General features: G+C 42.8%; 1 protein-coding gene across 1 annotated transcript in view; it reads left to right on the forward strand.

Moving 5' to 3' along the window:
* Positions 1 to 23,482, forward strand: part of KLHL6 (kelch like family member 6) — a 35,146-nt gene extending 11,664 nt beyond the window's left edge. Inside the window, exons 2-7 of the mRNA XM_072640355.1 lie at positions 4,837 to 5,002; positions 11,886 to 12,335; positions 15,272 to 15,509; positions 16,769 to 16,971; positions 19,186 to 19,399; positions 22,114 to 23,482. Coding sequence (XP_072496456.1) covers positions 4,837 to 5,002; positions 11,886 to 12,335; positions 15,272 to 15,509; positions 16,769 to 16,971; positions 19,186 to 19,399; positions 22,114 to 22,415 — 1,573 coding nt within the window. The 3' untranslated portion in view covers positions 22,416 to 23,482. The remainder of the gene's footprint in view (positions 1 to 4,836; positions 5,003 to 11,885; positions 12,336 to 15,271; positions 15,510 to 16,768; positions 16,972 to 19,185; positions 19,400 to 22,113) is intronic.
* Positions 23,483 to 25,643: the final 2,161 nt, after the last annotated feature.

A 25,643-nucleotide genomic window follows, 5' to 3' on the forward strand; every position in this document is an offset into this window, starting at 1 on the left:
ATATCTCCAAGGTGACCAGTCCCAGAGAAGGGGCAGATGTGTATTACACTTGGGAGTCCCTTTACTGGGAGCTCCCCACACTAACAAAACCACAAGTCTGGCAATATGTGCATATATCTACATGTATGTGTATTAGATGTAGATGTATGTATACTTCAAAGGAACTATAATCTCACTGACTTAGAAATTCCCTCCAACAATGCAGATTGCAACCCCTCCCAGGAGTTTTCCACAAGGAGTTCCCTCCAACGTGCTGAAGGCTTTCCATGTGTCCTCCCAGTGAAGCAATCTGTCCATCCACCTGTCATTGCTTGCTCTTGCCATGTGCCTGGTCCATAATCTCTTTCTGGCATCAATCACTCCAGGTTCTCTTCAGCATTCCCCATTGGCTGTTGTGGCCTGCCCACCATGCATCTTTCCATTGCCCTCTGTGAGATTCTCCTCTTTAGTTCTTCAGAGGCAATGGAGGTCCAGCTTTCTTGGTCATTATAGCATCAGGCCTTTGCTGTCATGAGAAGCTTAGGGGGCCACAAAAGAGCTTTTCACAGCCACAGCCCACAGCCTTCCTCTTTTTCTCCTCTGGGCCTCCAGTTCATTATCTGTCTGTATTGTCTGCCCCGGATACACTGCCCCAAACATCAAGCTAGTATTTCTATAATGCTTGATGGTTTGCAAAGAGTTCCACAATTATTATCTCATTCGATCCTCACAACAACCTTGGAGGGGGAAGTGCTAATTTTTACAGATGAGGAAAGTGAGAAAGACAGAGATGATTTGATCAGGGTCCCACAACTCGTAAATATCTAGGCAGGATTTGGACTCCTGTTCCTGACTCACGTCCAGCACTCTATCCACTGTGCCAGTTTGTATGGTCAGTTAAGTTCTCAAGGCTATCCAGTGCGTGTTGATATTTACGCAATGGAGATTCTTCATCCATTTGGTCTTTCCTGTGTGGATGATCAGGCCAAGCTCCTTTGAGTGACTATAAATCTCTTCCAGGAGGTTCTGAAATGTCTTGGGGCCTGATGCAAGCAGCATAGCGTCATCTACAAATGGGAGCACCTGAAGCACCTCACCACTCCTACACACAGAATCCCTCCATCCAAGTGGTAAAGAGCTTTGGCAGGCAGTCATCTCCCTGTCCACACAGTTGTGGATAATGTTATTTGTGTTGTTATATCCCTCAAGGAATCTGGAATGGTCCTGGTGAACTTTGTGACCCTATTTGGGGTTTTCTTGGCAAAGATACTGGATTCATTTGCCATTTCCTTCTCCAGCTCATCTGATTGATGAGAAAACTGAGGCAAATGGGGGTAAATGACTTGCCCAGGGTCACAAAACTAATAACTTTGTTGAAAAAGAGCCTGTGAGGTGGTGATTCATTCCACCAAGTCTAATTCATGTTTGTAATCCAGAAATGATTAACACAACGAAACGTAACATTCTCTATATCTTTCAGTCAGTTGTGATATGGAAAGGTGTGGTCTATTGTAGAAAATCACCTGAGGGGGCAGCTGGTGGTGCAATGGATTCAGGAGGACCTGAGTTCAAATCTGGCCTCCAACGCTTACTAGCTGTGTGATCCTGGGCCATTGCCTCCCCCCGCAACCAAAAAAATCACCTGAGAAAGCCTGTTTGCAAGTTCCCTCCAAAGATCCTCATGGAGGATGCCCTCAGTTCATATATAGAAAATCCTCATAAAGATTTTGTATAGATAAGAGAGTGTAGACATAGAGATCACAAGCTATTGATGTTCTCTTGGTCACTTTTTTGTTATCAATAACAAATTGAAATTAATAACAGATAGATAAACAATTGATTAATTTGATTTTAAAAAAGAAGGAAAACCAAATTACTAGTATAAAGAAATTGCAATTTCTTTGTCTTTTGACACTTTATAAATCAGTCCTTCAGTGTTCTTATAGTTGTATCACTTCTAACACAGATCACCTCTCTCTATACCTAATTCAGTTTGACTTCTTTTCCCACAGAGTGATTATGCTGAATTTTAATAAGAAACATATAAATATTTTAAAGTTTTAAATAAACTTTCAGATACCAATTTTGTAAGTTTCTGGCATTTATACTTCTGAAGTTATTCAAACTTAAAACCACACTAAGACTTTTGGGACATGCTGTATGCATGCATGTGCGTATACATAGATGTTTTGTATTTACTTACCTGCGTACATAATGTTCCTTGATTCCTCCCTGCCCCCCAGGTGAAACTCTTTAATGCCAAGGTCTGTTTGGTTTTTGAGTTGCACTCCCAATCAGTGCCTGATGCTCAGTAGGCATTAAATGTTTATTGAATTAAAGTGAATGCTGAAATGCTACATAAAGAACAAACAGATCAAAAGAAATCAACAAGTATTTAGTAAGCACCTACTGTATGCCAGGCTCTATGCTCAGCATTGGAGATACAAGTAACAAAAATAATTGATCTTATTGGGAAAGGTTTTAATTTTTCCCCATTACAAATAATACCTGCTGATGGTTTTAGATAAATACTACTTATTATCTTAAGGAAAGCTCCATTTATTCCTATACTGTCTAGAGTTTTTAGTAAGAATTAATGTTGTATTGGATCAAAGGCTTTTTCTGCATCTATTGAGATAATCATATGATCTTTGCTGATTTTGTTACTGATATGGTCAATTAAGCTGACAGTTTTCCTAATATTGAACCAGTCTTGCATTCCTGGTATAAATTCCGCCTGGGCATAGTGTATAATCTTTGTAATTATAATCTGTAATCTCCTTGCTAGTATTTTATATAAAATTTTTGCATCAACATTCCTTTGGGAAATTGGTGTCTAGTTTTTTCTCTGCTTTTGCTCTTCCTAATTTAGGTATCAGCACCATATTTGTGTCATACAAAAAATTTGATAGAACTCCTTCTTTGTCTATTTTTGCAAATAGTTTTAGAAGTAATTGTTCTTTAAATGTTTGGTAGAGCTTACTTGTGAATCCATCTGCTTCTGGGGATTTTTTCTTAAGGAGCTCATTTATGGTTTGTTCAATTTCATTTTCTAAATGTTATATTCTATTTCCTCTTCTGTTAATCTGGACTTTTTTTTTTTTTGCAAATATTTATCCATTTCACTTAGATTGTTAGATTTATTGGTATATAATTGGTCAAAATAGCTCCTAATAATTGCTTCAATTTCATCTTTATTAGTACTGAATTAACCTGTTTCTTTTTTTATACTAGTAATTTGGTTTTCTTTCTTTTTTAAAATCAAATTAACCAACTGTTTATCTATTTGTCGGGTTTTTTTTAAAACTCCTAAAACAGCTCCTAGCTTTATTTATCAGTTCAATAGTTTTCTTTCAGTTTTATTAATCTCTCCTTTGATTTTCAGGATTTCCAATTCAGCATCTAAGCAAGTTTACCTTCTAATGTTGGAGCAAATTAGGATATGTATGTCTATGTGACATAAATATAAGTGAATAAATGCAGATGTTTTTATCATTATTGTGGTTAGAAACATGAAGCAAATTTCCTCATAGAAGTTATGTCATGCATTATGGTGATTGGGGCTCCAGGCTAGTCTCCAAAGACCCATTTAGCCCATAATAGGTTTAAACTCTGATGTTCCACCAGTTCTCCCCTAAGACTACATCTAACGATGTTTCTGTATAAGAAGATGCAGTCAAGGTTTCCCACTTAGGATATGGAAACCTATTTCTCATGTCTACATTAGGCTTGGTGGCTCTCCATCTCTAGCCATAGTGGCAGTCTGAGTGCAGATCCTTGCTCTGCTCCCAAATGCTGGTGGTTTCCTGCAGCAGGGACTCTGAAAGTTCAGGAGATTAGGTTGTAGAGGAAAGGGTGAGCACAGGGATTTGAGGAAGCAGAGACATTAACTAGGGCAGGCAAACAGGACTTTTTCACAGGACACTGACATTTACAAGATGCCCATACCAGCATTCCACAAAGTGTTTCCTCTGTCCACTGGCATCTTTCTCCTCCAGATCTCTGCCTATCCTTCTGCTTTCCATGGTTTCAAAATTCCTAGTTATAGGCTCTGCCAAAGGGTTAGGCATTCCTGCTGATAATTGAATCCTCTCCATTGAATTTCAGTTAACTTCATTTCTTTCATTACATGGGCCCTAAGAATGTATTATCTGCTTCCTCTTCCATTCTCTCCAGCTGTGATTCTGACCAGGTCTCCGGTAGCAGAGAAAGCTTAGCTACAGAGCTCAGAATATAGCCTTTTTTTTTTTTTTTCAAAAAGCGTTTTCTTTGGATGTTTTATGCAAGGGTCTTTTTTTAAAGTACGTTGTCTTTGCTGTTAATACCACAAAAGGGAAATGAAAGATGAATAAGTGGACTCTTTCTTATGAGTCTTTTTCCCTTTCTTTTTTTCATTTAGGCCTTGTAACATCATCCACAGGGACTACATGGTAGATCACTGTAACATTCCCTTATAATCCAAAAATAGAAATACAGGGTGGTCATTGTGGGCTGAGCACTGGACTTGGAGTTCTAATCCTAACTCAGAGACTTACTAGTTGTGTGACTCTTGTTTTGGTCATTTAATCTCTGAGTTTCAATTTTCTCCTCTGTAAAAGGAGATCAGATTTAATGACTTCTACAATACCTTCCAGCTCCAATCCTGGGATTCTATTCTAAGTACAAAAGACAGCTCTTGATCAAGGCCAGGGATCTCTCTCTCCAGGTCCTCTGACTCAGTACAGAGCCTTTCCTGTACCAGTCCAAGGAGAAGTAGTAGGGAGAAGGGAGGGACCCACCAGGGCCTCAAAGGGGACTATCATGGAAGAAAGGGTTATACATAATGTAAGTTGGGGACTGCCTCTATTTCTCTTTCAGGGCCATGTTCTGTAATGACTTAAAGGAGAAATATGAGAAGAAAATCATCATCAAAGGCGTGGATGCAGAAACTATGAATATTCTCTTAGACTATACGTACACAAGTAAGGCTCTCATTACCAAACAAAATGTCCAGCGGGTCTTGGAAGCTGCCAGCCTCTTCCAGGTGGGTGAACTGAAAGATCCAGTGAGATAGTCAACAGAAACTCAGAACTCCGAGAAACTTGTTGATTCTTGTCTCAATGCCCTGTCTAGACCTGAGCATGGGCTGTTATTAAGATGACAAAAGCTTGTGCTTTCCCTGGGGCTTGTGCCTGCTTGAAGGTTGGGGCATGCCTGCCTCAGAAAAGCTTCATGTTTGGTAAGGAAGTTGTGAGAGGTGCCACAGTATAACTAATAAAGTCCTTGTGGGAATTCTGCCCGTTAACTCATTCATTAAGCTTTTCATCTCCCATCATCAGTCAATCAATGAGTTAACACTCATTGACAAAAGTGAAGGATTTAGCAAAATCTAGGAATAGTTGCATGAAGTGATGCAAGGTGAAGTAAGCAAAATCAGAAGAATGATTTATGCAGTGAATTGTAAAAGGAAACAACTTTGGAAGCCTTAGGAACTCTGATCAATAGTAACCTATCAAAACTCAAGAAAATATGAATCATGCTTCCCAACTCTTGGCAGAAAAGGGCAGACTTTATGTACCGAATAAGACATATGTTTTTTGACGTGCCCAATTAAACATGTATTTGTTTTGCTTGGTTATACTTACTTGTTACGGGGTGGGGGTGTCTGGTTACAAGGAAGGGAGGAGCGTTGTGGAGGGAGATAGATGAGTACTGATGGTAATGCCAAAAACAAGTAAACAAATAACCCTGAGCTGCCCTATTTCTGTCAAAAGTACCACAATCTTTCCAGTCACCCAGGTAAATGCCCTCTGAATCACTCCTGGCTCCTCCATCTCTCTCACCCATATAATTTGTCCAGTTGCCAAATGTTGTCATTTCTGCCTCCATAACAGCTCTTACATCAGACTCCTCCCTACTCACAGTCAGTATGATGTTCCAGGTCCTCATCAGCTCTAACCTGAACTACTGCAGTAGTCTCTTTCATTGGTCTCCCTGACTCAAGTGTTCTCCCTCCAACGCATCCCTCCCATAGCTGTGACCTTTCCAGTCTTTTTCCACTTTCCTCTCCTATGTGTACTCTTTGGTTCAGTGACACTGGCTTCCTGGTTATTCCAAGAATAAGACATTCTCTCTGGTGGTCCCTCATGATTGGAATATTCCCCCTGCTCTGCTCTGACTATGACCTCCCTGGCTTCTTTTAAGGCTCAACTAAAATTCTACCGTCTACACCCCCTCTTAATTCTGGTGCTTTCCTCTGTTAGTTATTTCTTATTATCCTGTACTTAGCTTGCTTAGAATATATTTGTTTGCACGTTTCATTAGATGTAAGCTTTTTGAAGGTAGGGACCATCTTTTGCCTCTTTTTGTATCTCCAGAGCTTAGTGCAGAGCCTGGTCCGCTTAATAAATCTTAATTGACTGACTGAAAATGATTTTATTAAAGTTCAAGTCTGACAATGTCACACTATACACAAAAACTCCAGTGGCTCCCTTTTTGGAGCCCTCTAGGATCAAGTGCAAGTGTGCTGTTTGGCACTGAAAACCCTTCATACCCTGACCCCTTCTGTCTTTCTAGTTGTATCACCCATTCTTGCTTCCCATCCAGTCTATGGATCAGCCTCTCTGCTCTTGTTGCCTGTTATACAAGACTCCATCTCCCCCTGCCTCCCCGCCACTGTACCTCTGCACCAGTTCTTTCCTACACCTGCAATGCATTGTGACTCATTTTCTCATGGTTTCCTCCAAGACTCAGCCCAGGGGATGCCCTCTGCACAGAGCCTTGCCTACTCCCATCCAGAGGTTGCTGCCCTCGCACCAAGGTCTCCTGATGCTTGCTTTATATGTGATATATACACTAATCTACATACATGTTGTTTCTATCAATCAGCAAACATTTATAAAGCACCTGCTATGTGCCACACACATCTCTAGGCACTGGGAATGCAAAGCCATGGAGGGAACATTCTCTCCCCTCATGGAGCTCCCATTCTATCAGGGATAGGGAACAACCTGTACATAACCAACCAGCAGGCATTTATAAAGCACCAACTGTATGCCAGGCACTGTACTAAGAGATTAGGACACAAAAACAAAGAAGGAAACAGTCCCTACTCTTGAAGACCTTATATTCTATGGGGAAACAAGTGAGATACAAGGAATTAGAGAGGAAGGGCATGTCTTATCTCCCTTATTACAATGGAAACCCCTGGAAGGCAAGGGGTCTCTCTTAGTATGCCTTAGTGGCACATAGTAGGCACTTAAAAAATCAACAATAAGTCGATTGACTTATTGATACATAGAGAAACGTAGTTACAGAGGCAACATCAGGGTACGCTGAGAGGTCAGAGTTGGACCATCGACATATTTTTGTATTGAATTGAAGGAGCTAACCAGAAGCCAGGACCACAGCACCTGTGGGAGGTGGGGTGTTTGCAACAGTCTTTTGGCTACTTTTAGACTCTTACCCAGTTTAGTAATACAACCCATAGCCCGAAAAGCAGGTGAAGAGTTGAAACCTTCCCGGAAAGTCCTCGCTCAGTGAATGGAGCACGTGAGCCTGGGACACCCTGTGCAGCCTCTGTAGAGAGAAGTGAACCCACTGAAGGTGGGCTGCAGGTGGCCTGAAAACTGAGTCTCACTTATTTTTACCCTTTGAGCTGAAATGTTGAAACTAAATAAAGTCACACTCTAACAGAATTTACCTAGACCTTCAGGCAGTGTAATAGAGAAAGTTCTGGACTTGGAGCAGGAGAAGACCTGAGTTTAAAACCTCCCTCAGACACTTGCTAGCTGTGAGTCTATTAATTACTTAAACCCCTCTCAGCCCTGGTTTTCTCATCTCTAAAATGACACGAGTGCTAGCACCTACCTCCCAGGTTGTTGTAGGGATCAAATTTGATAATATGTGTGAAGTACTTTGTAGACCTCAAGTTACTATATCATCATCATCACCATCATCATCATCTTTGTCATTCGTTACCTGGGTGGAGGTAGAAGAAGAACCAGAGACAAGTAGATTCAAAGGTACCACACGGACAGGCCTGGGTCTTAGAGTCACAGAAAAGGATCATAGATCTGGCTGGAAGGGTTAGGGTTAGGGTCAGAGTTTGAGCTGTAGTCAGATTCCAAGAGTTAGAGTTATCAGTAATCTTGTCCAATACCCTCATTTTGCAGATAAGGAAATCAGGCTTAGGGAGGCCATATGAATTCTTCTTCCTATCCTTCCCTTTCTTACAGCTCCTCCCCTTTGCCCTAAGGTACACTCCAGTCTACAGGAAGCTGTTCTCTCAGACATGAGGTCATCTTTTCTCTGTCTTCATTCCCCTTCTTGCTCTGTGTAGCATTTCATCCTGCCGCCCGCTCCAGTGGACCCATTCTACCAACTCCCCAGTTTCCATCTTATGGTAGCATCACTTAGGTTCTCAGGTTCAAAGTGAACATATTACCTTTGACTTTCCTCTCTCCTTCACCTCCCACATACATCCAATTAATTGTCAGTTAATAATAATAGTGATTTATCAATCACTTACTATGTGCCAGGCACCGTGCTAATTGGTAGGAGTATAAAGAAAGATACAAATAGTCCCTGCCCTCAAGAACCTCACCGTCCAATGGAGATAAGCAACTATGGAGCCACAAGGTATGTACAGATTAGATTAAGAATAATCTCAGAAGGAAGGGGCCACGGAGAGTTGGAGAGGGGGCTAAGGAAGGCCTCCTGTAGCTATGTGTTTTAAGCTAAATCTTGAAGGAAGCCAGGAGGCAGAGATGAAGAGGGAAAGCATTTCAGGCATGGAGAACAGCCAAGGAAAAGGCATGGAGCCAGGAGATCACTGGTCACTTTGGAGAGAACACTTTCAGTTGAACAACAAGGCTGGAAGCCAGATTGCAGAGGGCTTAGAAGAAAGTGGAAAGATAGGAAGTGAGGTGGGGGACACCCATTGTAGGCAACCTTCACCAGAAATTGGACCACAAATGGAAGGAGAGATCCAGGATGACAGATAGTGGGGATGGCAGGACCAAGTGAGGGTTTCTTAAGGATAGAAGAGACATGGGCATGTCAGTAGGCAGAAGGGAAGCTGGAAGAGACTGGAGTTAAGATAGGGAGAGAGGATGATGGAGGGAACAATCTGCTTAAGAGGATAAGATAGATAAGGAGTTGCCTGAGCAAATGGAAGGCCTCCTTTTCCTAAGAAACAGGAATAAAGGAGGAGATAGTAGGGGAATGTTGTGGAATGAGAAGAGGGAACTCCATAAGATGAGAGTAGAGCAAATGAAATTTGGGGCAAGGTCATTAGCTGAGAGGGTGGGGGAGGGAATGCTTTGGGACATTTATAGAAGAATGAGAAAGTCTGGAACCACAATCACAGTGAAGGGGTGAGCCAGCTGATCAGGGAGATGCAAAAAGATTGCTTTGCTGCCAAGGGTCTGGTTGAGATGGTGTAACATAAATTGCAGAGAACTCAAGTCAGCACAGTTCTGTGATTTTTTTCAGCTGTTTGGCAGCATAGGAGAGAAAAGAGGCTAATGGTGGAAATAATCTCAGGTTGGTGTTTGGCAAGGCAGAATCAGAGATAGAGCTAAAGAGCAAAGGACTTGAGTGCATAGTGTAGGAGGGACTTGGTTCACCAGGGGATCAAGATAGGGAAAGGAGGACAGTATAGCCAGAGTAGGGGCTGTAGCCTGAGGATAGAATTGAGGAGTCAAAGAATTGGAGGTCACCAAGAGGTTGAAGAATAGGGTTAGAGACTGTAAGACAGAAGGGAATTGGAAGTCACCAAGAGGCTGGAGAACAGGGTTAGAGATTGTAAGACAGAAGGGATAAAAGATTATGATCAGGCAGAGGAATTTCAGGGTACGTGACCATCTGCATGCAGATGAGGTTAAATAGGGGAGAAGTCTTTAGGAAATGAGAAGAAAGAGTTGGAGTAGGTGGTCATGGGAAGTGACTAGAAAGAGGAACAGGGAAGTTAGGGTGTTTTGTGGGAACATCTACATGTTCATTCTCCTAGTATGAGAGCAAGAACTGGCAAGGAGAGAAAGACTGTGGGCCAGGAGAAAGATTCACCAAGAAAGGAGGGAAAGTGTCATGAGGGTTGGCAGCAGCTACCAGGAGCTGGAGTCGAAGATAAGCCTGGATACTCTGAATGTTAGAGGAGAGGCTGCTGAGCAGCAATGGTGGAGGTGAGATGAGCAACCGTTCGCATGCCCATTACCACAGATTGGTGTCAAACATTCTGATGATGAGTATCACAGTTTCTAAATGACCAGGAACCATTACTTACCTAACGCTATGGATACACACTTATATTTTGATATTGCTGTCTAGATAGATAGATGATAGACAAACAAATGATAGTGAGATAAACACAAATATTTAACAGATGAAGATGAACTGAAGTTTAATGATCAAATTTGGCCCTGATAGTAAGAAGGGTAAATGCATTCCTTTCCTTCCTTTGTAGGGCTGAGGGACTATGGGTCCCTCAGTTAATAACAGTTAATTTGTTCTTTAGTTCTCTCTCCCCTCCCCTCCCCTCCCCTCCTTTCCCCTCTCCTCTCCTCTTTCTCTCGCTCTCTTCCCTCCTTCTCTCCCCCCCCCCCTTTTTCTCTCTCATCCTTTGTTATAAAGAATGGATGGTTCTCTTGAGAGGAGCAGGTATACATTTGAAAATAAAGATGATGAAAAAACAAAATATATCAATTTTTAAAAATACGTAAAGGGAAATTAATATCCCTGACATTCGGACATTCATACTTGCTTCACACTTCAAGTGCCTGTAATTGTAGGCCAATGGTTCCTCATTCTGCCAATGTAGACTACAATCTCTCCCAAAATCAGTAGGCAGTCTTTCAGAACTGCCCGACAATTCAATTTAACAAGCATGTATTTGGCACCTGCTGAGTGCCAGGCACTATGCTGAGTGCTGTCTCAGCACACTTCAGTCTCTTCGCCCTTGAAATGGGAATAATAAAGCTGAAGGTGGTGGCCTAAGCCAGATGACATGGTGAAATTTGAACTTGGGAACCCTCTAGGCCTTAGTTTCCTTATCTGTAAAATAAGGGAGTTGGACTAGATCATAGTTTCTTAGATCTAGATTTGAAACAGGCCTCAGAGGCCATCTATTCCATTTTACAAATGGGGAAATTGAGGCCCTGTATCAGTAAACATGCCAACATACACGGGGGGGGGGGGCTACTATCACAGGTCCTTCGATCTGCATTCATAAAGGAAAGGCAACTTTTGAGGGGTTAACAATCACTTTAATCAAGCACATGTATCATTCCTTTAACCAAACTCATATATCATTCACCTAGTTTGGGACGTCAGCACAGAACTACAAAAAAAATATAGAGAAATTAAAGATCAACAGACATGGCTTCCTCTGCCTGAATCTGACAGACAGTCGGACCCCAACTGTCTGACCATAGTTATCAGAGAGGGAAGCACTGACATCTGGGTTTTCAAACAGAAGGGTGAGGGGGCTCTTTGGTAACTTCCTAGAGTCCTCATCTGGCCAAACAAACACTTCCAGTCAGCCTCACCCTCAGAGTCTTTATGCACTTGTTCAAGCTAGAGGGTATCACATCCCTCAAGAACCAGTGCCTCATTAACAAAAGGCTTAGACTTTCCTACAGATCTTCCCAGGTCTGACAATGGGGGGGAAAGATCCTCCTTAATCACATTCAAATAGAGGCATTATACTTCTTGATTATACTAAAACAAAAACAGCAAAAGATTCTATTTTACTTGCCATTACAGGCCCACAGAGGAAAAGTGGCTTGCCCAAGGTTATATCTAAGGTCTTTCAATATCTAAAGTCCTGCAAGTCTATGAGTATCCTCATGATCCCATGACAACCCAAAAACATGAAATAGGAGTTAATCCCTTTCTGACATGTTCTAATTCCATGGTGTTCCTTGCAGTTCCTTAGGATGGTAGATGCCTGTGCCAGTTTTCTCACTGAAGCCCTCAATCCTGAAAACTGTGTTGGGATCCTGAGACTGGCAGATACACACTCCTTGGACCACTTAAAGAAACAAGTTCAAGGCTACATCATTCAGAACTTCACTCAAATCTTGAACTATGATGAATTCCTGGAGCTCCCGGTGGACACCCTCCACCATACTCTGCAGAGTGACGACCTCTATGTTACTGAGGAATCCCAAGTGTTTGAGATGGTGATGTGCTGGGTCCGGCACAAACAGTCCGAGAGACTCTGTTTGCTCCCCCGTGTCCTTGAGAATGTCCGCCTGCCTCTTCTAGACCCTTGGTATTTTGTGGAGACGGTGGAAGCAGACCCACTTATTCGACAAAGCCCTGAGGTCTTCTCGCTTCTACAGGAGGCAAGGATGTATCATCTATCTGGCAATGAGGTGGGCCCAAAACAAGAGCTATTTAGAGCAAACCAACACTGTGCTTGCTTGAATCTTGGCCCTGCTGCTAACTCCATGTGATCGTAGACAATGCACTTCCTCTGTCTGGGTCAGGGCTTCCTCCTTTATAGAATGAGGAGAGTAGAAATCTGTAGGGAACCCTCTGGCTTTACGTCCCATGTATTTATGAATCTGTAAGAGCCTCAGGGAAATCAAGGTGGAACTAGGCCATATCTGGGGAGATGAACCAAACATGGGATTTCATTTAGCATATAGAGATCTCTCAAGGAGAAAATTTCTTATGCTAATGTAGATTATCATGTGGTCTGCAAGTCATAGGCATAGAGAGTTAGGGTGGGCAGTGTGGCATAGGGAATGAGTTGGATGATGGGGGGAGGGAGAGACCCTGAGAGATTCAGTGATTTTTGCCAAAGATGGGCACCTGAACTCACCCTCTTGACTCCAAAGCAGGCTCAATCTCCACTTAGTCACCTTGCCTTTTGTTGTCATTTTTATTATTTTATTTTGTTTACATAAGTAAATAAGGTCCCCTCATCCCTAGAGCTTTTGGGGCTCAAATTACACTGTCAGGCTTACAGTAATTATTTATTGTATCCTGAAGGTTTCCCTTTTGGTTCCATGGGAAGTCTAAGATAATTTGTCCTAGACCAGGCAAAAAAAAGTCCTCTTTGGAAATCTGAGTTATGTGGAGAGTTCTGGGATTCCATTAGCAAGTTAGAACAAGAAATATTTAAGATTTGCTAATTGATACCTTGGAATACTGGAAATTAGAGTGTGGCCCTGAGGGAATGAGGAAGTGTGAGGCAGAAAAAAGAGAGAGAGGGAAGCAAGGCAACAGCAAACATGGTGGGACCTGTGGGCTCTAGGGAGGTGGAAAGGAGTGATAAATGGGACTGACAACTCAAAAGAACAAGTGGGGTTTGATGCTTTGGATTTTAGGGAGGGGGTTAGAAAGAGGAGGGAGAGAAGGCTCTCTACTCACTGCATCTACTCTTAATAATAGGAATGAGGGTGATGGTGATGGTGATGATGGTGATGATGATGGTGATGGTGATGGTGATGGTGATGGTGATGATGATGGTGATGGTGATGGTGATGATGGTGATGATGATGGTGATGGTGATGATGATTGTGATGGTGATGGTGATGGTGACGGTGATGATGATGGTGATGGTGATGGTGATGATAGTGATGATGATGGTGATGGTGATGATGGCGATGATGATGATGATGGTGATGGTGGTGATGATGATGATGGTGGTGGTGATGATGATGGTGATGATGGCGATGATGATGGTGATGATGGTGATGGTGATGATGGTGGTGGTGATGGTGATGATGATGATGGTGATGATGACAGGCAGCTCGCTGTAGCAGATAGAGATCTGAGCTCATATCCCACATCGGACACACACCTAGTGCATTCCAGGAAGTAAGCCCTAACTTTAGCCACCATGCCCTTTTCAGACACAGACCAGCACATGACGCCCCAGACTCCACCTTGCCCCTGAGTGGGTATCTCCCCACTTCTTTATGTTGTGTTCCCCTACTACGCTCCTTGAAGACACAGACAAATCTTTCTTTTTGGTTTATGTTTGAATTCTCACGCCTTAGCATAGTGCTAATAACAGAGTAAGCCCTTAGTAAATGCTCTATCAGTCAGCTTATCTCTTTAGGCCTCAGTTTCCTTCTCTGTAAAATGAGAAGGTTGGACTAGATGATTTCCAACTCAAGATTCAGGATCTCCATCTATCATAGAGATGATCTCCAAATTCCCTTCCACCTCTGAATCCTATGACTCTGTACTATTCCTTGGGGTATGGTAGGGGTTAGGGGCACAGTGCAGGCTGGGCAGGGAGAGCAGGGTCCTGCAGTTCAAATCCTGTCCATGCTTCTTACTCCTCATGTGATGATGGGAAAATCACTTCACTCTCCCTGCCTCAGTTTCCTCATCTGTAGAATGGGGAGCTCCCTTCAAGCTCTGAATCTATAATCCTATGGAACCCTCATGCTTGGGATCTTGACCTCAAATAAACTGAACCTGGTTAACCCTCAAAACTTGTGAATGATGGTGCTACCCTCTTGTGGCCAGTGCTTGTAATTGCAATAACAGTAAAGGGGGAAAAAAAGACCCATGCTGACTTCGCAAGTCTAAATTTACCAGCGCATGTATCATCACCAGCACGGTTCACACTTCCACATCACTTCACAGTTTGTAGAATGCTTTACAAACAGTGCCTCATTTTGGTCTTCACAGCAACCTTATGCAGTTGGTTTCATTATTATCCTTATTTAACTGATGGGGAAAATGGGATTCCAGAAAAGGCTAAGTCAAAGATCCAGCCAGGGCCACTCAGTTAGTAAGTGTCCGATGCTGGATTTGAACCCAGTTTGTCCTGACTCCATGTCTATCACTCCAGGCACTATGACACCCTTCTTCAACTTAATGAAAAACAAGACAAAGAACTAGCCATAGAAGCAATCTGAACATCACAGAACTAATAAGGAACACAAAGAAATAGAAATACAAAGGAGCACGCCTTAGTCACCCTTCATCTACAAAGCAAGTGTTTCTGAGCCAGGGCCTGGGTTATTCACTAGGAGTCACGCAATGTCCCGTTCAGACCAACCATACCCATTCTTCTTTGTAGAATAGACTTTCTTTAATAGAGTCATCTATAACAGTGCCAAGAGACACAGGTGCGAGTCTCCAAGCCTCTATCAATCTCCTGGAGGTAAGAAATGGGGACATGAAATGCTTTACGCATTTGTCAGTCCAGGAAGATGAGTTGTTTGAGTCTTCAATATTTTTTGAAGTGAATTAATGTATTTTGCAGAACTACAAATATTAGCTGTTATCAAGACTATCCAAATTTTTAAAGGACTTTTAAAGGACATATTTCTTTGATTTCTAGATTATTTCAGAGAGAACCAAGCCTAGGATGCATGAATTTCAGTCTGAGGTCTTTATGATCATTGGAGGCTGCACCAAAGATGAGAAATTTGTGGCTGAAGTGACCTGCCTGGACCCACTGAGGCGCAGTCGTCTGGAAGTAGCCAAGCTCCCCATTACGGAGCAGGAATCAGAGAGTGAGAATAAAAAATGGGTGGAGTTTGCCTGCGTGACCTTAAAAAATGAAGTCTACATATCAGGTAGGGTGCCTTTGTGGTTCATTCAGTTACGTCTGACTCTTCATGACCCCATTGACCAGACTATCTATGGGCTTTTCTTGGCACAGATGCTGGAGTGGTTTTACCATTTCCCTCTCCAAAGGATTAAGGCCAACAGTGGTTAAGTGACTTGCTTAAGATCACATAGCTAGTAAGTGTCTGAGGCTGGATTTGAACTCACGTCTTCCTGACTCCAGACACAGCACTCTTGTCCACTGCCTCCACCACAGGGTAGGTCCAGAAGCTGGGATGGAGCCCATCTACCCCTAATGTAGATACCCCTTACAGCTCCAAAGCCATAATGATACTTTCTGTACATGTACCAGAGAGAAATTGAGAAGCCTACCAGGTGCCAGACTCTGAAGAGATCTGTTAGAGCTGGGGGAGAAGGGAAAGTACAAAGGGGGTACCTTTAGGCAAGCTGGTCTGAACTGGAGGCCTGGGAACCCCTTGGACAGATTTCAGGAGATCCATGAACTCGAATGGGAAAAAATAGCATCCTTATTTTTATTAACTTTTGGTTTCCTTTGTAATATTATACAATTATGTAACATTTCATTTTATGTATTTAAAGATGTAATTTTGAGAAGTGTGCACAGGCTTCACCACACTGGCTGCCCAAGGGCTCCAGGGCATGAAAGAGGTCAGGAAGCCCTGCTCTAGGCCTTAACAAGCAGTCAGGCACTAGATTCTACAGCGTCATCTACACTGCTCTCTATTTGTAGTTCAGAAATTTGACTCAAGTCAATGTCAGCTAACCATCTATTCTATACAAGGTGTTTGGGATACAGACAAGGTAGAGCAGTGCTGCCCTCATGGCCCTTATGTTCTCCTGCTATGGGTCCTGTCAAAGTAGGAGAGGAGGTACTTTGGCACAGTCAATGAGCATTTATTAAGCCCTTACTCTATCAGGCACAGTGGAAAGGATTTTGACTCTGGAGTTGGAAACCTTGAGTTCATATTCTACCTTTGATGTTTATTCCTGTGAGACCTTGAACAAGGCACTTAATATTCCAAAACCTCAGTTTACTCATCAATAAAGTGGGGAGGAAGGCTCAAATCAGATCTCCTCTCCAAGGCCCCTTCCGGCTCTGGATCCATGAGCTTATGAGATTCAGTGCCTCAAAAGCAGAATCATGTGTCTTATAGTTCTAAGATCTTACTTGCATCACTGCTCCATTGATTGGACATAGAGCTTTAAAGTTTCTCATCCAACAACTCACGTCTTATTTCCACCGTAGGTGGTAAGGAAACACAACGGGATGTCTGGAAATATAATTCTTCCATCAACAAGTGGATCCAAATTGAATATTTAAATTTTGGCCGATGGAGACACAAGATGGCAGTTCTGGGTGGCAAAGTCTATGTCATTGGCGGCTTTGATGGCCTACAGAGAATTAATAATGTGGAAACATATGACCCTTTTCATAACTGCTGGTCAGAGGTAAAGTCTAAATGTTTTTTTCCTGAGTTATCTTAAAAATTCTATGCCTTAAAAAATTCTTTAAATTCTTGTGTTCAGTCTCTATCTTTGCCTTCCCATTTTGTGGTATCTTGCTTGTTTCTAGAAGGTCAGGGATATGGCCAGTCACTTACCATCTATACCCTTCCCTTCAGGATGTGGTGATAGTAGCACCCACTGAGGGAAATCTTTCAGATGCCAACAGAGAATGACTTCAGCAAGAGCACAGACTGTCTCTTCCAGAGCAGTATCATGGGCATGTCCACAAGGAATTCTCCTATGCTCTGTCTTCTTTTGCTTGTCAGTTGGTGTGTTTGTACCTGGATGTGGCATTAGACAATGTGGTACAGTGATTAGAGGGGTAGGATCTGAGCCAGGGAGACCTGTCGGGCAAATCTGCCTTCAAAAATGCAGCTATATGACCTTGGGCAAGTCACTTAACCTCTGTAGGCCTCAGTTTCCTCATTTGTAAAATCATCCCTTATTTAATCATTAGTTAATCATTTACATAACCTAAGGTCACGGGGGCAAAGCCAGAGGGGAACAAAGAGGCCATTGGGTCCAATCTCTCTCATTTTATATCTGAAGAAGCTGAGACCCAAAGATGTTTAAGTAATTTGTAGGTAAAAAGCAGAGTTGAGATTTGGTCCCAAGTCCTGTGTCATTTCCTTTTTCTCATTCAGCAAAATGGCATCAAAGATTTCTGACACTCAGCAATAGTGACAAAAGCCATTCCAGCATTTAATGTAAAACAAGAATAAAAACTGAAATGTGGAAAACCCCCAAATCTGACAGTATTGGACGAGTGGTGCCACTGGTCACAATGGGGCATTGCCCTTGGAGTCAGGAAGATATAGTAGCTGCAGGGTCCTGGGCAAATGGTCTCTCTGTACCTCAGTGTCCTCATCTGTAAAATGAGAAAGTTGGATACGGTGGTCTCAAAGGTCCCTTCCTGCTCTAAATCTAAGATCCTGTGATCTCCAGAGAATCTCAGGGCTAGAGCCTGAGTTGCCTGGATGGGTTGCTCTGGGGGAAGGAGGGAGAAGGGCAGAGAACATGGCCCTGAGCTACTGCTGCTTGACCCTGCTTCATGGAGTTCCCTATTTGGACCAGAGGGCATTGGACCATAGATTTACAACAGGAAGGGACCTCAGAAGTTATCTTGTCTGTCTCAGGACTAGATGAAGAGGCTAAGACCTAGGGAGATTAAGTTACTTACCCAAGGTCACAAACGTAGGAGGGATCAGAAATGAGATTTGACTCTGCTATGTAAAAGAAGTCGTTTGGTCTAAAAAGACAAGGTCTGAAATGTTGAGTAGGGTAGGGGAGAGAATGTGTTGACATTGTGGCATTGTCATGAATATTTGTGGGGAAGACTTTTTTTTTTTTTAATATGGTCTTGGCTATCTACTTGCAGAAGTCTGTGCAGAGCCAATGACTCATTAGACTGAAGTTGGGAAATGGTTTCTAGGTGAGAACAAGGAAATCTGTTCTGTCTCTACTGGGTTTAGGGTGTGTCTGTCAGTTCAGCACCACCCTAGAGCATGACATAGAGATCCAGTAAGAAAGGAGTTAGGTGGAAGCAGTAGGGGATGGCAGGAAGGACACTAGCTCTGGAGTCCAAGGTCTTGGGTTCAAATTCCACAAGAGACCATCAGCAAGTCACTCAACTTCTCTGGGCCTCAGTTTCCTTCTCTGTAAAATGATGAAGTTGCTTTTCATGGCTTCTGATATCTCTTTCAGATCTAAATGGATGATCCTTTGATCTCTTTGGGCTGAGTTTCCTCCTCTGTGAGATAAGGGATGCTTTCCTCTGAGTCACATCCCATCTGAAGAGGTAGAACCTCTGGAACAAGGACAGGTAGCTCAGCTGCTGCAGCTGCTTTAGTCCTTCTTTGATTCTCAAGTTCATAGATCTAGTACAGTCCAGATGGAATATCGAAGGCTGCCTAGTCCCATTTCCTCATTTAACAGGTGGTAAAACTGAGGCCTAGGGTGGTATGAAAAGGCAGAACTGAGATTTAAACCCAGATCCTCCTTCTTTAAGTCCTCCAGTCATCTCTCCACTGCCTTACACCCTATCTAATCTACTGGAGTGAAAGAGTTGGGGTAGCCAGGAGGGTATTGGAGAACTAGACTGACTCTGTTCCCCTTTGATGCTGACACAACCCTCTTGCTTCCTCTCCTGGGGTCCAGGCAGCCCCTCTGCTGATCCACGTGAGCTCCTTTGCTGCTACCAGCCATAAAAGGAGGCTGTATGTGATTGGGGGAGGCCCCAATGGAAAACTGGCAACGGACAAGACTCAGTGTTATGATGCTTCAGCCAACAAGTGGTGTTTGAAATCATCCATGCCAGTGGAGGCTAAATGCATCAATGCCGTCAGCTTCCGGGACCACATCTATGTTGTTGGTAAGTGGGTTGTTGGGAGTTATCATGACGTTGATGGACTATGAGGATCAGAAATCCAGAACTAAAGGGAGCCCTGAATCCCATCTTGTCCAGTCCCCTCATTCTAGTGATGAAACTGAGGCCCAAGGTGGAGTGACTTGCCTAGGGTCACCTAAGTAGCAAACATTTGAACCCAGGCAGGATTTGGACCCAGATCCTCTAACTCTAGGGTCTGTGCTCTTTCTTACCATATCACACTGACCATGAGGAAGTCATAGGATCTTAGATCTGAATTTGGAAAAAACTCCGGAGACTATCGATTAAGTTCAGCCTGCTCATTGGATTCAGCCAGTTCTATAAATGGGAATTTATTCCATTATTTAGTTCACACCTACATAGCACACTATGACTTATATAGCACTTGAATACCTCATAACAACCAGCGTCCTGTTGTCAGGTCTACCTAATCTGACCCCAGTTTCTCTGCTGACCTCCAATTTCCCATCTCCAATTGGATTTCCTGTAGCCATCCTGAACTTGGTTAATGAGAATGTTTTTCTCTTTCTTTTTATTCCTTCTACAAATTTTGATGAACTGAAAGTTCATCTGACTGAAAGTCTGCTTTCTGTTAACCTCTGTAGGCCTCTGTTTCCTCATCTGTAAAATTATTCCTTATTTAATCATTAACAGTTAATCATTTACATACCCTAAGGTCATAGGGACAAAGCCAGAGGGGACCTAAGAAGAATCTCAACTGTCTCTTCCTACTCAGTTTATTTGTGAGCCCTCTCAGTGGAATTTAATCTGTAACCTGACTTAGGTCATCTGTAGAGTTTGATGAAACTTGTTTCCTTAGAGGATATATGAGATGATGACTCTCTTTAAGTCTGTTCAATTTTCATGACATTAAAGGAAGTATAGGATTATTGATCTACCTTTTCTTGACTTTTTATGACCTAAGAAGGAATGTACAAAATTGCAATAATTAAATGAATTCTTTCTGTGTCGCTCAGATGTAATATTGCCTATAAGAAGACTTGTTAGAATCCTAATGATAGTTCAGGTTTTCTCTGATGCCTAAATCTTTGCTTGAACATAATAATAAAACTTGAGTTTTTCTCTCTATAATTTCCATTATGGTAAATACATTTTGGCAGCAAAATACCTACCACATGAACTCAGAGGAGATATTTCTCCCATAACACTCAATAAATATAAAACAGAACTCACTATCTATCCTCCCCAGATCCTCCTCTCCTACCTTCCTTTTTACTGTCGAGAGCTACACCATCCTTCCATTCCCTTGGGCTCATGACATAGGTGTCATCTTAGCCTCCTTGCTATCTCTCATTCCCTATGTCCAAACTGCTGCCAAGGCCTGCTGATTTCACCTTTGCAACGTCTCCGGACCATGTCCTCTTCCACCACCACTGCTCGCTCACTCACTCTATTCGTAAATGTTTATTCAGCACCTACTCTGGGCAAGGCACTATGCTAAGTGCAGGTTCCTATCACCCCAGTTCTGGACTCTTGCATTAGCTTACTGTGTGTCTGTGTATGTGTGTGTGTGTGTGTGTGGGGGGGGGGGGTCTCCCTGCCTTCAGTCTCTCTCTACTCCAGTCCATCCTCTTACCTAATTGTCCTAAAGTGCAGCTCTCTCTCTTTCTCTCTCTCTCATACACACACATGCACAAACACAAACAAACACCTCAATTCACCCCCACCCTGCCCTGTTCAATAAACTCCTTATCACTTCCAGGGTCCAATACAAAAACCTCTGTTTGACCTCCAAAGCCCTTCACAACCAAGACCTCTCCTATCTTTCCAGTCTTCTTACACCTTACTCCCCAACATGGACTCTTTCAGTCTAGAGACACTGGGCTCCAGGCTGTTCTAAGAAGAAGACCCTCCATCTCTCCACTCTGCGCACTTTCTCTGGCTATTTTCACTCTCTAGAACACTCCCCCTTCTCTGCTCCACCAACTTCCCTCCTTGGCTTCCTTTAAGTTCCAACTAAAATCCCACCTTCTACAGGAAGCCTTCACTCTTAATTCCAGGACTTTTCCTCTGTTGATCCTGTTTATGGTTCACTTTGTCTATATTTGTTTACAAGTTGTCTTCCGCATTAGCTGGTAAACTCCTTGAGGACGGGGACTCAGTGTCTTTTTGTATCCTCCCTCCCTCCCTTCCTTTCTCCCTCCTTTCCTTCCTTCTTTCTTTCCTCCTTCCCTTCTTTCTTTACTTCCTTTCCTTCTTCCCTCCCTCCCTCCCTCAGCTTAGGTGCCACCTCCCCCAAACAATTCTTTTCATCTCTATTTCCCTCTTTAGTAACTCACTTTTCTCAAATTTCCTTGTGTTTACTTCTCTATATAAATGCACACACACACACACACACACACATGCATGTATTCACACGCCTATGGTGTGTGTGTATTGTCTCCCTCAACTAGAACGTGAACCCTAGGACTCTGTCTCTGTTGTCTGGGCATCCTACAGCCAGGAACATAGTAAGCACCAATTGTTCTACACCAACCCCAACCCCACTTTTAAAATAGAAGCCCTTGGAGGGCAGGGGCTAGTTTCTCTTTTCTTCTGTCTCTGGTGCCCAACACATGGCAGGGGTTTAATAAATGATATTTGTTGAACTGATTTGTTTAATTGCCAGGCTGATTTGAGCAGCTTGGTGTACGTGTCCAACACAATTGACACCAACTGGCATCTCTCTTCTCTCATAGGTGGGGCCATGAAAGCCTTGTATTCATACAGCCCTCAGGAGGACAGCTGGTGCCTGGTGACCCAACTCAGCCAGGAGCGGGCGAGCTGCGGGATCTCCCCTTGTAACAACAGGCTATACATCACTGGGGGGAGGGATGAGAAGAATGAGGTTATTGCCACTGTACTCTGCTGGGATACGGAGACTCAGAAACTGACGGAGGAGTGTGTGCTCCCCAGGGGTGTCTCCCACCATGGCAGTGTGACCATCAGGAAGTCCTACACCCACATCAGGTTGATTGTTCCTGGCGCAGTTTCAGTATGATAGGTAGAGAGGAAGGAGGGGGAAGGATGTGTATACAACAAAATTTCATATTTATATGATATTTCAAGGTTTACAAAGCCCTTACCTCACAGAAGCCCTGTGGAAAAGGCCAGGCAAGTATCATCATCTACATTTAATTGATGCAAAATGAGAAGTGAAGTGATATGATTCCGAGGATGTGGCCGGTGTCAGAGCTGATATTCGAATCCAGACCTCCTGAGTCAAAGCCTAGTGCTCTAGGGACATGGGATGATGACCCAAGCACACCCCCCCACCTTCTTTAGGGGCAGGCTTGGGTCAAGTTCAAGTCTCTTCCTTGGAAGCAGTGCCATGTGGTCAGTACCACTGGAACCCCTACTGGATGGCATCATTGGCCAAGGCCTTCCAAGACCTTGGTGTCTTTGGTTACTAAATGCTTTGGCTCATTTTTGGCAAAAGAGGTGAAAAAATACAAAAGAAAGATTCAAGGAAGAACAGCCTTCAAACACATTTAGGATATTTAGTTCTCCCATCTCTTTTTGGGAAATTGGAAACCAAAAGTCCTATTTCATTACTGTGTGTGTGTGTGTTTAGTTTGGTTTTTTACTGTATCAATGTGTGGGCTTTTGTTTTGTTTTGTTTTGACGTGTGACTTAACCTTATTTATAGAATTTGGTGTTGATTCTGTGTGCCTCCCTGGATGTCATTGTGATATTTGTTAGTGGGAGACACTCCTAGACTCTCAGGAGAACTCCAAGAAGTGTGTTTGCTTGAATTACCCTCACTGCAAGAGAACAATGTGATTTCTGTTGATCTTTTGGGACCTGTCCTATGTCTTAATCATGAAAGGAAAGGAATTATGGTTTTATTTCTGTTTTGAAACCAAACACAGTAGTCAGGGCTGGTGCTGACCTTGGGGCCAAGATACTCTACCCAGGCTCTTTCATCTTGGTGGTGGTTAGGGAAAAGGTTTGGGAACTACCTGTCTGCTGGGAAAGGACCACAACATGCCTGATGTTTTCTTCACAATCAAAAACCTATCTTTCTCATCTCTAAATTTGTGCTAAATATACAGGCTGGAAAATTTGTCCCAGATCTGCCATTTCTTTATCATACTGGTGCACACTGGTGTGGCATGTCGTTGGAAAGAAAGAAGCATAAAGTACCTACTCTGTGCTGAGTTTTGGGTTACAAAGACCAAAATGAAAACAGTCTTTGCCCTCAGGAATTCACATTCTGTTGGGGACAGGGAGAAGGGTGGGAAGGGGAATGTTAATAGCTGGAAGGATGGGAACAGTGGGGGAGGGGCAGAAAGGAACATGTTCTGAACTTTGACAGGATTCCAACAGGTGGGTGTGAGGTCATAGCATCCTAGATTTAGAGCTGGAAGGGACCTTGAGACACTCCCATTTTGGGATGAGCAAACCATAAAAGAGATAGAACAGCACCCTTGGAGTCAGGAGGGTTTGGATTCCAATTCTTGGACCCTGTCTCAGTTTTTTTATCTGAAAAATAGTGAGAGGGTTCCACTCGTTGGACTCTCAGATCCTTCCTGTCTCTAAGTCCATGATCCCATGAACTGAGGCACAGAGAAGATAAGCAATTTGCCACGGTTATGCAAATAGAAGAGGGAAGATTTGAACCCATTTCATCTGACTAGCATTTCCACAATACCTTTGAACAAGACCCTTCCAGGCAGATAAACCAGCCTGGCTAAAACAGCAAGACACCCTGAGAAAGAGACAGAGGGATAGCTTGTGTCAGGAAAGTCAAACCACTATTACTACCTTGACTTCCATCTCCCCTTTGAGCCTGATGAAGATGGTCCAGGAGCCCCAGCTCCAGAACCTTGGGAATGTCAATGTTTCTAGCATATCCTGGGAAGATATAACTGGGCAACTGCTCTGGTAGGTACTACATCCACAGCCACTGAAGACCCCCAGAAGAACGTTCTTGTCACCAAAGACCTTGGCACTATCAAATGGTTCAACATCAGAGACTGCTGTGATTTTTATCAATGAAAATGCCATTTAATAAGAGACAAGATCATCTGCTTGGCTGCTCCATCCTAAGGACGATGGGACCTTTCCATTTGACTTGGCAGCTAATACTTCCCCATGTGTTGTCTTTCCTCATTAGAATGTGAGCAGGGACTGCCTCTCTTCTATCTAGCATTTAGCACAGTGCTTTGTATACATCAAGTGCTTAATAAATGCTTAATTCAATGATTCATTCATTCTAGACATGGAGGATAGGCTGAGCCAAGACTTGGAAGCAGGAGAAACCTTCAGTTTCAACTTCTGTTACAATCTTGAGAAACTTCACTTTTAGGGAATTTGATAAATTTTCATTCACTTTTGGCAGCTGACGAATAACTTCAAAGAAATGGGTACAAATCCTGACAGTCCTGACTATCCTATTTTGGGATCAACAGGCCTTTGGAATCAAGGCCTGAAATCTCTTCCTTGGAGACAATGCCTTTTAATCCACATCATTGAATCCCCGAACATTCTGGGTCATTAACTCCAAATTCTGTGCGCCTTGGCTCAATTTGTCAAGGACAATGAATAATTCTAAAGAGAATTTCAAAGAGCTTTGCTCAACTCAAGACTTTATTTATTTATTTTTTTTATCATTTTCAGGAAGCTACTTGTTTCAGAAAATTGGGGACATAAAATAAAATATCTGATTTTGTTCTGTCTCTTTTTCTGGGTGTGGTTATTACCTCAGTCATTGGTTTTTTTCCTTTTGCCAAGTGAAACTTCATCTTATTTATGGATCTTGGTGGAGCAGCAGGAGCATTGCTAGGTTTTGATGTTGATGGCTAACCATAGATTCCTTTCCATGTTCTGTAGGCTCCCTATCATCATATGGCTAGAAGAAGGTAATGTTGAAAGAAAAGAAAAATAAAATGAATAAATAAAGAAAAAATTTATTCTGTTAATACTTTGGGTGTGAAGGATGACTTCTTAACTTAAGGAATACTCTCTGCCTTGGGAAGAGGAATTAAAATATTGACAGTCTGGGTCCTGCCTTGGACAGAAGGATGTGTGAAACTCACACATATTTGTGAAAAATTTAAAGACATCACTTATGGACACTACTGATGATTTTTTAAATCTAATTTTTAACTTTGACATCATTTATGTTTACATGACCTACATTCCTTCTCCTTATCCCCTGACTCCCCCTCATCCCCCCCATATTTCTCCTTTCTCTTCTTTCCTAGGGAACAAACCCTTATAGCAA

This window comes from Notamacropus eugenii, chromosome 2 (assembly GCF_028372415.1).
Source record: "Notamacropus eugenii isolate mMacEug1 chromosome 2, mMacEug1.pri_v2, whole genome shotgun sequence".
In the NCBI taxonomy this organism is placed as follows: Eukaryota; Metazoa; Chordata; class Mammalia; order Diprotodontia; family Macropodidae; genus Notamacropus; species Notamacropus eugenii.